This window comes from Oncorhynchus clarkii, chromosome 8, assembly GCF_045791955.1.
Source record: "Oncorhynchus clarkii lewisi isolate Uvic-CL-2024 chromosome 8, UVic_Ocla_1.0, whole genome shotgun sequence".
Lineage (NCBI taxonomy): Eukaryota > Metazoa > Chordata > Actinopteri > Salmoniformes > Salmonidae > Oncorhynchus > Oncorhynchus clarkii.
In genome coordinates this window covers 35,086,554-35,100,544 of record NC_092154.1, presented here as the reverse complement: position 1 = coordinate 35,100,544, position 13,991 = coordinate 35,086,554, and the positions used below count along the sequence as shown (strand labels likewise).

Here is a 13,991-nt window from a genome sequence, read left to right as displayed (position 1 = left end):
GTGCTGTGGTGTAGAGATGTATTAAAAAGGTCATCTCCAGATTTTGAGTGATGGAGATTTGAGACTGAAACCTTGATAAGTGATCTGTGTCCACGGATACCGAACTAAATAAGAGGGATAGGAGATGCAATCCATCAAGGAGTAATCTCATGTGGCCATCCTTTCTGATCTCGTCTCATGGGGCTCCAAGGCTAGTCAAGGAGGAATGAGGCAAATCATGAATGCACTCAATGGCTGTTCTTGGATGAAAATATAAAAAACACATTCTTTATTTACCATATATGTTGATGTACACAGCTGTTTTTTTTTTATAAAAGCGCTCACAAAATGCTAATGTAGGATCACTTCACATTTTTTAAATGCTGTAAAACAAATTGTTTAATTACAAAGCGATAAAAAAATATTATAATTCAAATTCTTAACTGCTCTAAATGCAAAAGTCACATATTGTAGTCTGTGCCACATCCAAACTGTCTGCAGTAGCTAATAACCTGTTTCCTGTAGGTACACAGGGGCATCTACCATTTAATAATACACAGATCAAATAAAATAGTAGATTAAGCCATTTAGTACAGGATGTCTACTAAAAGGACACTTGCAGTATTATCCTTTTGGAAAAAAATAATAATAATTGCTTATGTAAAATATAAAGAGGGCTCCAAAGAAACTATAATATTAAAGCCATTTGATATCACCAAAGTGAAGTCCTCGGTTCTCAGGACATTGGAACAGACAGGGTTGGGACCCATTCTACTTTGTCAATTCAGGAAGTCAACTAAAGAGCCAATTCTCTTCTTTGAGAAGCAATGAATTGGAATTTAAGTGTACTTCCTTAATTTATGAAATTGTAAGTGAGTTGACCACAACCCTGGAGCCATCCAGTTGTTTGTGCCATCAATAGAGCACTCTAGACTTCCTTTTAGTAATTGTACAGCAAAATAGTTGGGAGTGGAAGGGGATGGCATAAATGGGTGAATGTTATTTCTAAAAAAAGAAAAACATAGTAAATCTACCATTTGCACATTCAATTTGAACAGGCAAATAATAGAATTTGTAGGCAAAGGAATAGACCCTGCAAGCATCCCGAAGCAGTCTCACACACACAAACATACACAGCAGCACCACCTGGATGGTGAGCTTCTCTACAGGGATACAGCCAGAGTTCTTGTCTGTCTGGGGGTGCAAACAATGGTACTGCAACAGACATCAATACTCTTGATAGAATCTCAAATGGCACACTATTTCCTATATAGTGCACTACTTTTGATCAAGGTCTATAGGGCTCTAGGGGAATAAGTTGCCATTTGGGATAGATCCTAAATGGAACGGGGAATTAGAGGTTAATTGGGAAGCATCCTTCTATACACGTTATTCATCGGGCACACAGAGGGACTGACAGAACCGAGCAGACCACACAGCATGACTGACTCATTTTGGATATTTTTATTGTTCATGTTTTAAAAATCAGGAAGTCCTTCCATGTTAAGTCATTGGGGCTACTCCACTCCTTTCTAGCTTGACCACCATCATCATCAGCTTTGTAGATTTAACAATACTCTGGGGCAGTGTGTTTCGACGTCTCTCTCTCTCTGGTCTGTTAGGAAGCTAATGATGAATTTAACATGGTTTAGCCTTCAAATAACGTTAGTCTTCTATTCTTTCCCAGTTTAGCCGATGTCCCCCATGTACAATAAAGGCACTATGAAAAGAAAGGCTTGTGTTCAAATTCGACTCGGTTTCTCCAGACAGAATGGTCTTTATATGGCTGAACTAGCCTACTACTTGCTAACACATAACAGCAACATTAGAAAGAAAGGGGTTTTGGTTATGAAGAGTAGAAAAACCAGCCATGAGTATTCCTCTGTGTGTAGCCCAGTTCAATTCCTCTTGTCCCGCTCACACACACTAAAACTCAAAATGGGAGTCTGTAAACACTGAACTATAAAATTAGACCTTGGAGTTTTCACATCAATAACATGACAGGAGTTGGATGACATTGATCAATATTAATGAGGACTGAAAGACTGATGGGGATTGTGAAGTACACAGACGGAGTCTGTGTCTTTTGTTTTTACATGGACAGTAAACTCCAATGGATCCAGAAAACCATTGACCATTGTGTGAACAACCCAAACACACTGCAACCTGGGTCAACTTATTGCCTACAATATCATTCAGATAAAAAGTGAAGTTGGCACCAAACTATGTTTGTACAGACCAGCAGATATCCAGTCGAGGACAGAAGAACCCCTTCCTGTCCCTCAGCCTCAACCTTCCTCAGGCCAGCACATTTAAATCCCCACAACTCCATTACAACAACGTCTGTTGACCAACAGACAGTCCGCCGACTGTCCCCCTTGCTTCTCCTCCTATCCAATCATAGCAGAACAAAGAAAAATGCACACAGAGAGAGAAGGGTAAAGCTCATGGCAAAAGCAGCTGTAATGGGGCTCTGAGGAAGAAGTACGGCGCTTTCCTTTCTATGCTCAAGTAGAGAGAGATGGGAAGAAAATAAAAAGTGGTCTTCAACCAAGCTGCTTCTTCCTTCGCCATTACGTACAGCATGTGCCTATAATACATGTCTGTTCGCCAGTCGGATTTCCAAAGCACATGACATCATTAATGAGAGAAAAAGAACAGAAACAAACCAACAAATAAAAACAAAAGAAAACCTGAGAGAAATGACCAGAAGGGGGCACCACTGCACCCTAGAGCGCTTTTACAAGACAGCGAGAGCAGAACAGAGGGATAGGGAGGTGGGGCGAGGGAAACAATGTCATGTTTGGTCATGCCATAACGTCCTGTGCCATTGACATCTGTTGCGCAGGGCTGGAGTGGACTGGGGATTAACTGTCATAGTTGGACTGGGCTAAGTAGAGTTGTGCTGATTTGGTTTGAGCTCCAGATTTTTTCAGCCTGTTCTCTTCTCTTCTGTGCTGGTCCGTCTGTCGTGTCCTTCCGTCCGTATCGGACTGTCAGTGTGAATCGGACTGTACTGTGTGTGGTCTCTAGTGGCCGTCGTGTGGTGTTACCATGTCCTCGGCCCTCCGGTGCGTCTCCAGGGCATTGACGGTGGAAATGTCTTGAGGCAGCTCAGACTTCCTCCTGACCAGCGGACGCTCCTTACGCTCGTTCCTCTGGAGCTATCAGGGACAGGCAGGAACAGAGAGAGAACTGTTAAGCATAGTCCAGTCATACCAAAAGCTACAAAATAGTAAGAAATTGCCAAGCACTCCCATTTTTGGGTGTATTTTCCAATTAGCATGCACAACTTCACGTTGGCTGTTGGCCTATCCAGCACAGTTCCGAAGCTAGCTAACTAGACCCTCCCCCGATTAGTTATTGGTTGCTGCTAATTTGCATAAACATGGGACTCATAGTCGTCGACCGCTAAGTTGCTGAATGTATCCTCGTCTCCTCCCCCCATTGCAAAACAAATGATCTCCAGCAGTTTATCGTTAGAGATGGTGCCTGGTGTAATCAAAGCATTGGACTGGTCACACACCCATACTGGTTCCTTTGCACCAAGAAACAAAGGAACAGTTACACAGAGTGAGTTCACCCCCTCAAAACAAATGTTCTCTAGTCCTTAATACTCTTCAGTGCCGCTAAAATTCAAATAACAAGTTTCACTAGGTCCATCACGTCTTGACGAGATCTCAACTCAAAGTGATTCATACTGTATAGCTAACTCAGCCCAATCCATCAGTGATCACTAAACCCTCCTAGACATGTAGTAGTCTAGTAGGAAGTGTACACTATGCTGTGCATTGTAGGACAGCGGTTCTCAGCCTTTTCCGGGGACCACCAAATCACTGTCAAAAGCTCTCGAGGACAATCATTCGACGAGTCAAACATATTTTATGTAAAAAAAGATATATATCTTGGCAGTCATATTTTGTAAATATTTGCGTTGAATGTAACAAATTAAAGGCTTATTATTATTATAATAAACAAATGTGCATTGTGATATGTAAAAAAGCTTATAATACTATTAATACTCCAAAATATATTTTTTGGAAGAAAAACCTTTATTATAATTTTTTTTATATAATAATTTGTATACCACTTGCAGTACCCCTGCGGACCACAGGTTGAAAACAACTGCTGTAGGGTGTACACTAGAGTACGGTGTTTAATTAATTAATGTAAGCTCTCCACTGCCTTTGAAATGTGAGCCTGCCTATATCTGATCCTGTCAATAAGTGCGGCACTCAGCCCTCTCCCTGAACCTGTTCTTCACCTACAACCTAGACTACGTCCCAAATTGCACACTATTCCCCACGTAGTGAACTACTTTTGACCAGGGCCCATGCTACCCTGCTCCTGTTCAAACACACGTCTGTCTCTCCACATATTTAAAAACTGCAACAAGGTGTGAGAGGATCCACAAGATTAGTTCTACTAATGTCACACTGGTGCTACATTTCACACAGTGAGGAAGACACTGCTCTGGACGTTCACATGAACACACGACAGCATGGAGGTGGTCAGCAGGAAAGGAACACACAGTCCCACACCCACAGTACCTGTGTGGCCTCTTCCTCTATAGTCTTCTTCAGCATGTTGAAGTCCTCCATCATTGGTCCGTCTGTCTCCATGGGACTACCCAGGCCTGACTGGTCCACGTACACCAGGAACTAAACATGGGAGAGTGAAAGGGGGAGGATTATAATGAGACACCAGGAAGTAAAACCAGCAAGAGAAAGAGGTGAAGGACTCCCAGAACCAAAGATAATAAATATACCTTTTTAGATAATTTGGTCAAAATATATGATGGCTGTGTGTCCAGTTCTGCTAAGTGGTTGTTGGGCTCTGAGCAATACACAGAGTACAGCCATAGCGTACATCCATTTATCTGTTGCTGCCTGGGCTGTTCTGTCCTGAGATGGGGGACTAGGTGCAGTACTACTGGGTTGAGAGGGGAAGAGACACCGGGGCTGGAGTAACATGCCCGCACAGAGACGAATAGTGACGATGCATGCTCACCTGAGGATTGGACTTGGCCAGATTCTCGATCTTCACCCACGCTTCTTCTCGCTCTTTCCACTTGGCCTTCTCTCTGCGCACACACACGACGACAGGGGAACAGTCATTTCAGAGTCATGGGCAACACGTGGGTGGATGTTGTAAGTTTAAGGCTTCTTACTTGTTCTTCTCTGCTCGGAACTGCTGTGTGCAGTCGTCAAATAGCTTCTGGTTCATCTCCATGAAGAGCTTCAGGGCGTTGTAGATCAGACCGTGGATCGTCCTGTACACACAGACATGCAGAGAGACACGCACACACAAATTCGTATGAACCCAGGAATGCATAACAATAAAACATACGGTTGTTAACTTCCTTATAATAGGGCGGAAAACCGATAGGCAGAAAGAGAGGCAAGCTCCATAGTGGTAGTTAGTTGTTAGAGTGACTCACTTGTTCCAGTGGGTCTTGGAGTTGCGGTAGAGCGAGGGGAACATGATAGGGAGGATTCTGGCGGCATTGTCACTGATCAGACTCATGATGTACTCGTTGTTCCAGTAGTACAGCGCTCTCTCTGCCACCTGACACATGAGGAATCCTTGGTCAGGTAACGTCTTAGCACACATAACCACTAACACACGCACAAGCACGCAACACACAACACTTGAGCAAACAACATAACACACCTGGAAGTGTGGGCTGGACACACACTTAGCCAGCTGTCTGAAGAGGGGCTCCATGACCTTGACAAACTCAGAGGGTTCGATGACGTCCAAAATCTCCTCCAGCTCGTTGAGGAACATCACCTCCTTTGGACTGTGGGTCTTTGGCCAGTACTTCAACAGAGCCATCACTGTCTGTAGGCGAGAAGAGTAGAGCCATACTTTAACACTGCACTAACTAGTCACACACAGAGCTGTTGGTCTTTGGCCAGTACTTTAACAGAGCCATCACTGCCTATGGAGATGATTTACACATGATAACTGAACCAGCATTGGAGCAATATACTAATCTCAAACAGTGTACTGGGGACTGGTGATTCTTGCCCAGCGAACTGGAAGAGGTCTTACCGGTTCCGTGAGGGTGCTGTCCTTCTCTAGAAACTGCACCACACAGTACGCCAGCTAGAAAGAGACAGACAGACACAAAAGAGCATATTAACTACAACTATCATGTTAACAACGCTGACTAGAACTGGAATGAACATGTATTCCAACCTATAACACTGTAGGCCTATATCAAAAGGTTTTGTTCTAAAGTAGGCCTAAGGCTTCTTTAACAGTAATGGGTCTAGATGCTATACCTGCGGGTGATAGACACTAAGGGACTTGACTTTGTGTAAAGGCAGCAACACCTTCAACAGGAATATCTTGTGCTCCTCTTTCAACGGTAAGGCAAACCCATTGATTATGCTGCAAACAGAAAGACAAAAGGGTTGTGATCAGCAAATCTAATACGGGGAGATTGGCAAAACAACGTAGGCACAAAAACTATTTGAAATAATTACAAATTGACATACCTTCCTAATATTTCCAATAACTCTGCTATTCCATTATGATGTTCCGTTTCATAAATGAAGCTGCAAAGAAATGACAGTTCTATCAATTAAAATTACCAAAGACCCAAGCGAAACAGACTAGTGAAATTAATGGTCATTTAAAAACATTGCCAACATAACTAATCTCACAGTGCTGTATTACAGCTATTTACTCACCTATAAAATATGTTATTTATCTGTTTCCTGATGTACGCTCTCAGGCCCAGGAACTTGCCGTAGATGCGATGCAGAGTGGTCTTTAGAAAGTCCCTTTCCCTGGGGTCTTCACTGTCAAACAGGTCCAATAGCTGTGGAGACAACACAGTGACCTTACAACACCTGTTCACAACACAGAGACACAGCCAGTCCCACACAGACATCATCACATCCCATGTTGCTTTACTTCCAGTGAGAAAGGACCCGTGCTTACCTGCATTACAAATTTCTGGTCGATATACTTCTTGGCTACATTTGGTTGAAAGTCTGGAGACTCTAGAAACCGGAGGAAGAACTCGTAGACAAGCTGGAGAAAGAGGAGCAGAGGTGTACACATCACTGGTATGAAACAGTGTGTGTTCATTCACGTGCGTGCGTGCGTGCGTACCTGTAGGTGTGGCCACGCTGCCTCTAGCGTGGGCTCATCCTCCTCCGGGTCAAACTCCGCCCCTGTGGGGTTGGACGATGGAGGCAACGTCCTGAACATGTTCACTGCAAACTGAAGGACAGAGACAGACAAGTCACTACACAGAACGCCACACATTACCACCATCAGAGCTATTGAAAAAAAATAATCATGACAGGGGTCAAAGATTAGCTTTCAAACCAACTCCGGCACACAAACGTGACAACGGACATTTTGATTAATGTGTATCAAACTAAATAGAAGATAACGGTACAGACTTTCATCGGACCTCTTCACCCATCACCCCTTTTTAGATTTCAAAACATTCTGTCAACGCAGCAAAGATGAAGCACAAACCACTACTGCTGCAGACTAGACAGAGGAAGAAATGACACGACCGTCAAGATGACATTTACCTGGCCTTTCGCTCTCCAGCTCTGTCAAAAAAAACAAGTAGCCTAGATAGTTGCTTTCTTTTCACGAGTCTCTCAATCTCCCATAACGAATAAGCAGCAGACATCCCTCATCACTCCATCTGTCAGAGTAGACGCAGGCTTCTCTTTATCTCACAGCCTTTTCTCACCTCTCAGAGAACACTACATCCCGCCACACCCCTTGCAGGCCTGAGGGTAGCGTGCACTCACTTGTCAATGTTTACGTTCTGAGAACCCATTTTATTTTCCCAGAGTGTGTCACTGTCAGTCTAATGGACCACCAAAGGCACATGAACAGGGAGTGCTTTACCAATCTGAAGCTGATACGTCTAACAATAGCGCACTTATCAAAGAGCTGTCCGTTGTGGCCTATTATAACCATAAAGAACACCTTTTACAGTGCGCTTCGTCCATCTCTCTCCATACTTTGATGTTAAAAGCAGTGAATACTTCAAAGTAAAGGGGCAAGAAGGGGAGAACTAAAATAAACCAAGAACATTGTTATGCCGATTTGGCAGCAGCCTTGCATTTTCTGCTGCACTGATCAAATAGAGACAGGATAAGGAGAATAGGGGGAAATTTGCACCTCGATCATCCTCGGTTTCCTGCGTAGCATTGAGGCCTGCTTTGATAAACATCAAAGGCTTTAATTCAGACCTGTCTGGCTGACAGGCACACAGGCAGCACTTAACATCTGCAGCCATGTCCACACTGGACTCATTTACATTTAGACTACCCCACAGACCCAGTATTTCATTCACTCAGCTACAGGTAGTAGGCGGCCTGGCCTGCTAACCAGGGCTGAACTGAAGGGACAACGAGGAGGCTATATCTGTTAGAGGTAGGTGAACCCATGATGACGAACACCAAATTTGATTTTTTGTCAACTATGTGGACTGAAACAGATTCAGGCCACAGTAGTAGCCCTTGGCTGATAACAGCTAGCAAGTTAATACTGGTAGATAAGAGGCCTAGAGCTAACCGATAAGATTTAAGTCCAGTGAGTGTAAAGGCTTCAGTATGCTTCAATTCAGCTGGCGGCTAGCCGAAGTCGGCTAGGCAAACCGAACGAGTGTGCTCACATACTCCCTTAAAGCAGTTGTATTTTGTCATACCCTGGGTTCACATAGTTCATCTGATAGGCACGTCCCATTCCCTACGCCTCAGGAACCAAAATACAATATCTAAATAGAACTGAGATAACCTGCAACAGGCAACCTCAACAATTTATTTTTATAATAGCTTCTGACAGTTGAATTTGTTTGTATGAGGGGCTTATTAGGTCTACCTACACCTGACCCAGGACAAGACCTCTAGGGGAACACTGGGTTGTCTCTGGTGACCATTAATAGCAAGTTTGAGGACAGAATCAATGTCATTGTGGCTAGTCCTATGTTCACCACACAATCAGCATGGAAGGGAAACGGCAAGATAGGCATTTGTAAGTGCATGAGGCAAGGCCTTGTCCACTGTGTGTCTACTGACCACGTGCACCACCTCTGGGTAGATGGGCTCTGTGATGACGTTCCTGTTGTGGGTGATGTACTCCACCATCTCGCTGAGCGCAGCCCGCTTCACCTCCTTCCATTTCAGGTCGCTCAGAGGATCCGACAAAAAGTCAAAGAGGACACAGCACTGACGCAGCTTCTGGACAAACAGCTTCTCCTGCTCCGCCGCAGGGACATCTAGGGGAGAGAGAGAGAGAGTCAGATTCATACGTTGTCGCCTCACGAGGGAAATTCCTTTTCACTGCTTGACAAAATACGCAGAACAAACAAATTTGCAGCACAGGCTGTAGGCAAAATAATGAAATGGAGAGGCTGGGGATCCAACTTTTCCTGGACCCTTCTTGCCAATATAGTGATTTCATGTTGTTTTTTCAGGAGGGAGTACATGCAGCTATTTAGGCAAGCTAAAAGCGGCATATCAAAACACAAGCAAGACAGACAGGCAAGTCGAAGCAGCAATGTTATTTTTTCATTGCAAACATGGTCAAAGCAGGGGGGCAGACAAGCAGTCAAAGTAAGTGTTATTTCCCAGCAATTAAGGTTACGATATGGCAGCATAACTGTACATCTTTTAATTGCTTTGAAGAGCAGCAGAAGTGATTCCTGGAATCCAAAGAACTGCTGGTGTGTAAACAGTCTAGTTGTTTTCAAGGTCAAAATGTGCAATTGACCATATTATTCATAGGTGGGATCGTCCTTACGACCGGGAAGGAATCTATTTTTCTAAATTAAAAAGTTAAGATTTCCCAAAGAAGAATGGCAGCGGGATGCAGTGCCTGCACGGATAGTAACGTTAGCCGCAGGAGGTGGCGGCGCCAGGATGACGTGTAGCACACGGTAAGTTTTTCTAAATGTTTTATTATTATTATTTAAAACATACTTGCAGTGAAAGCGCTCAACAACTACATAACATTAGTCATCTAACAGACTCACATCAGAGCGACACACAGAAGCAACCAGGGTCAACGCCCTGCTCAAGGGCACGTAGACAGATCTCCCACAAGGTCAAAAACAAGGACCAGCAACCGGCCAAAGCTCCCAACCGCCAGGCCAATATCCTCCCCACAGTTCCCAAGAGCTGCCCCCCTTTCTTGTAAATAAATAATAATAAATAAACAAATAAATAATTTCCCCATCAATCTAAAAAATACCCCACAATGACAAAGCAAAAAATGGTTTAGAAATGTTTGCAAATTAAATCAACTGAAATATCACATTTGCATAAGTATTCAGACCCTTTACTCAGTACTTGAAGCACTTTGGGCAGCGATTAGTCTGGAGTATTCTTGGGTTTGACGCTACAAGCTTGGCACACCTGTAATTGGGGACTTCCTCCCATTCTTCTCTGCAGATCCTCAGGTTAGATAGGGAGTGTTGCTGCACAGCTATTTCCAGGTCTCTCCAGAGATGTTTGATCGGGTTCAAGTCCGGGCTCTGGCTGGGCCACTGAAGAACATTCAGAGACTTGTCCCGAAGCCACTTCTGTGTGGTCTTGGATGGGTGCTTAGGATCATTGTCCTGTTGGAAGGTGAACCGTCGCCCCAGTCTAAGGTCCTGAGCGCTCTGGAGCAGGTTTATCAAGGATCTCTCCTTATTTGCTCCGCTCATCTTTCCCTTGATTCTGACTAGTCTCCCAGTCCCTGCCCTGAAAAACATTCCCACTGTGTTCTTGGGGACCTTCAATGCTGCAGAAATGTCCCGGTACCCTTCCCCAGATCTGTCTAAACACAATCCTGTCTCAGTGCTCTACGGACAATTCCTTTGATCTCACGGCTTGGTTTTTGCTCTGACATCCACTGTGGGGACCTTAAGTAGACAGGTGTGCCTTCCCAAATTATATGTCCAATAAATTGAATTGACCACAGGTGGACTCCAAGTTGTAGAAACATCAAGGATGATCAATGGAAACAGGAAGCACCTGAGCTCAATTTCTAGGGTCTAAATACTTACAAATAATAAACACTTTATTTACGTATGTGGAAAAATTCAAGTGTCCGAACACTGTAGGTGGTGGTCTTCGCATGATATGAAAGTGTTCATTCTTTGACTTCAGTATAGTGAATTTTATGGTAATTTAACTGATGGGATTAGTATTGACCTTGTGGGCATGTGCAATGCGTGTGGCTTGTCATTTCTATACTGAAACAGGACTAATATATTCTCACATTTCTCAATGTAAACAGTTCTCCATTTTAAAATGATATTAGATGTAGTAAAAGCACTCACATCTAAGGTAAAGTGTGTAGGAATCATTTGATGATAACTTCATTAAAAAAAGAAAAAGGCTGATATTGGAAAGATGAGTGTGTGGGTTTTTCATTTTATGAGGCTAACTGTGTGGAAGAATAACCGATTGGACTTCGCCAGCTACTGTACATGCAGTCATGAAATGTATTTGTGCAAGCCCTACCCTAGCTACAGATGTTAAAGCCAGATAATGTGATTTAACCCCAAAATGTTGGTATCCATTATACTGGGAGTTACAGGTTTGCCTACACAAAACGTCAGATGTTTCAACTAACCTGGTATTGGCGATATTATCTTTGTTCTCAATTCATGGAAACAGGAGTCTCAATGTCCATGTCCAGTTGCAGGGGGCCCATTTTAACTTAGAAAATGCTCTGTTACTAAAATAAATACATATTTGCCCCATGAAGTAATCAAACAACGTGTACGCCACCATCTTGTCTATTTTCAAATATTCTCTCATTGTAAGAGACAGGTGAGTGTCATGAATTAGGGTGGACCCACCGGTCTCAATCAATGAGACCACGTATACATTGTTGGATTACTTCCTGGAGCAAAAACAAAATTTAATAACGGGGGCATTTTCTAATCTAAAAACGGAACCCCTGCAACTGGACACTGACATTGAGAATCCCGTTTTGGTTAAATCACATTATTTGGTGTGAAATCTGTAGCTAGCCTTACCCTCGTAATGAAAGTAGGCCTTAAGGGGTGACACACAGGAGACATTATTAGCAAATACCACAATTGTGAGGGTGTGTAGAAAGGAATATTTGAAGGTTAATTTGATTTAATTGCAAAATACAAAAATCACCAAATGCTGCATGAAATAAAGTTAATATTATGTACCATCCTTGTGTGCAGTTCAAATTTAACACCACAAGGTGTCAGTGCTAGCATCTGTATAGTGTAGCTTTACTGTAAACAAACCACTGTGTAGGTCTCGTAAGGTGGTCGATAATACATGACTAGAGCAAGCTAGCGGTTCATTATCCCAGCGAGGTTATGAGGGACGGTAGCGTCCCACCTCGCCAACAGCCAGTGAAAGTGCAGGGCGCCAAATTCAAAACAAAAATCTCAATGAAAATTCCTCAAGCATCCAAGTATTTTACACCATTTTAAAGATAAAATTCTTGTTATTCCAGCCACAGTGGGATTTCAAAAGGGCTTTACAGCGAAAGCTCCACAAACGATTATGTTAGGTCACCACCAACTCACAGAAAAACCCAGTCATTTTTCCAACCGAAGAGAGGAGTCACAAAAAGCACAAATAGAGATAAAATTAATCACTAACCTTTGATGATCATCAGATGACACTCATAGGACTTCATGTATGTTTTGTTCGCTAAAGTGCATATTTATACCCCAAAAAATCCCCTTTTACATTGGCGCATTAGGTTCAGTAGTTCTAAAATATGTGGTGATTGTGCAGAGAGCCACATCAATTTACAGAAATACTCATCATAAATGTTGATGAAAATACAAGTCTTTACATGGAATTAGAGATATACTTCTCCTTAATGCAACCGCTGGGTCAGATATCAAAAACACGTTACGGAAAAAGCAACAAAAACAAAAAGACAAAGCAGCCAAAAAGATATCCGCCATTTTGACATTAGTCAGAAATAGCATTATAAATATTCACTTACCTTTGATGATCTTCATTAGAATGCACTCCCAGGAATCGCAGTTCCACAATACATTTTTGTTTTGTTTGATAATATCCATCATTTATGTCCAAATAGCTTCTTTTGTTAGGGCGTTTGGTAAACAAATCCAAACACGCGTTCAGGTCTAGCCGACCGTCGGACAAAAAGTTATTACAGGTCGTAAAAACTTGTCAAACTAAGTATAGAATCAATCTTTAGGCTGTTTTTAATCATAAATCTTCAATCATCTTCCAACCGGAGAATTCCATTGTCTGTAGAAAAGCAATGGAACGAGAGCTACCTCATGTGAATGTGCGTCACTGAGATCGAGGCTGCTGCCAGACACTTGGCTCAATCCCCTCTCATTCGCCCCCACTTCACAGTAGAAGCCTCAAACAAAGTTCTAAAGACTGTTGACATCTAATGGAAGCCATAGGAAGTGCAATATGACCCCATTTACACTGTATATTGGAATGGCAAAGAGTTGAAAAACTACAAACCTCAGATTTCCTACGTCCTGGTTGGATTTTTCTCAGGTTTTCGCCTGCCATATGAGTTCTGTTACATTCACAGACATCATTCATACAGTTTTAGAAACTTCCGAGTGTTTTCTATCCAATACTACTAATAATATGCATATATTAGCATCAGGGACAGAGTAGCAGGCAGTTTTACTCGGGGCACCTTATTCAGCCAAGTTACTCAATACTTCCCCCTGTCACCAAGAAGTTAAAACTACAGTACGTTTTTTTTAACACTATGAAGGCCAAAGGGCTCATTTTGACCCAATATTAATTTAACATTTAAAATGTATTTATGTCCCCACCATCCTTGACTTTTCCCTAAGTCTATTTAACACACGTATGTTAGAAATTCAATATCACAAACAATGTGTTGTAAGCAGTTAAGAGGACATGTCAATCGAAACATCACATGCAGGTAAAACGGTTACATTTATATATAGTATCAGAAAGAGCATATTCTGAGATTTCCAAAACACTTACCATTGCCAAGTAACTCAATATGTT

At 42.6% G+C, this 13,991-nt stretch overlaps 1 protein-coding gene across 6 annotated transcripts in view; it reads right to left on the bottom strand.

Moving 5' to 3' along the window:
• Positions 1-240: 240 nt before the first annotated feature.
• Positions 241-13,991, bottom strand: part of LOC139415328 (serine/threonine-protein phosphatase 2A 56 kDa regulatory subunit gamma isoform-like) — a 38,373-nt gene continuing 24,622 nt past the window's right edge. For 3 of the 6 annotated variants that reach the window (XM_071163388.1, XM_071163389.1, XM_071163391.1), the window contains 13 exons: positions 9,045-9,244; positions 7,108-7,218; positions 6,934-7,026; positions 6,681-6,811; positions 6,486-6,545; positions 6,270-6,378; positions 6,037-6,090; positions 5,653-5,823; positions 5,420-5,547; positions 5,150-5,251; positions 4,990-5,062; positions 4,530-4,640; positions 241-3,143 (listed from right to left, as the gene is read on the bottom strand). In XM_071163388.1, coding sequence (XP_071019489.1) covers positions 3,009-3,143; positions 4,530-4,640; positions 4,990-5,062; positions 5,150-5,251; positions 5,420-5,547; positions 5,653-5,823; positions 6,037-6,090; positions 6,270-6,378; positions 6,486-6,545; positions 6,681-6,811; positions 6,934-7,026; positions 7,108-7,218; positions 9,045-9,244 — 1,478 coding nt within the window. In that variant the 3' untranslated portion in view covers positions 241-3,008. Of the gene's footprint in view, positions 3,144-4,529; positions 4,641-4,989; positions 5,063-5,149; positions 5,252-5,419; positions 5,824-6,036; positions 6,091-6,269; positions 6,379-6,485; positions 6,546-6,680; positions 6,812-6,933; positions 7,027-7,107; positions 7,219-9,044; positions 9,245-13,991 lie in introns of all 6 variants that reach the window. The other 3 variants (XM_071163386.1, XM_071163387.1, XM_071163390.1) reach the window with 1 other exon arrangement.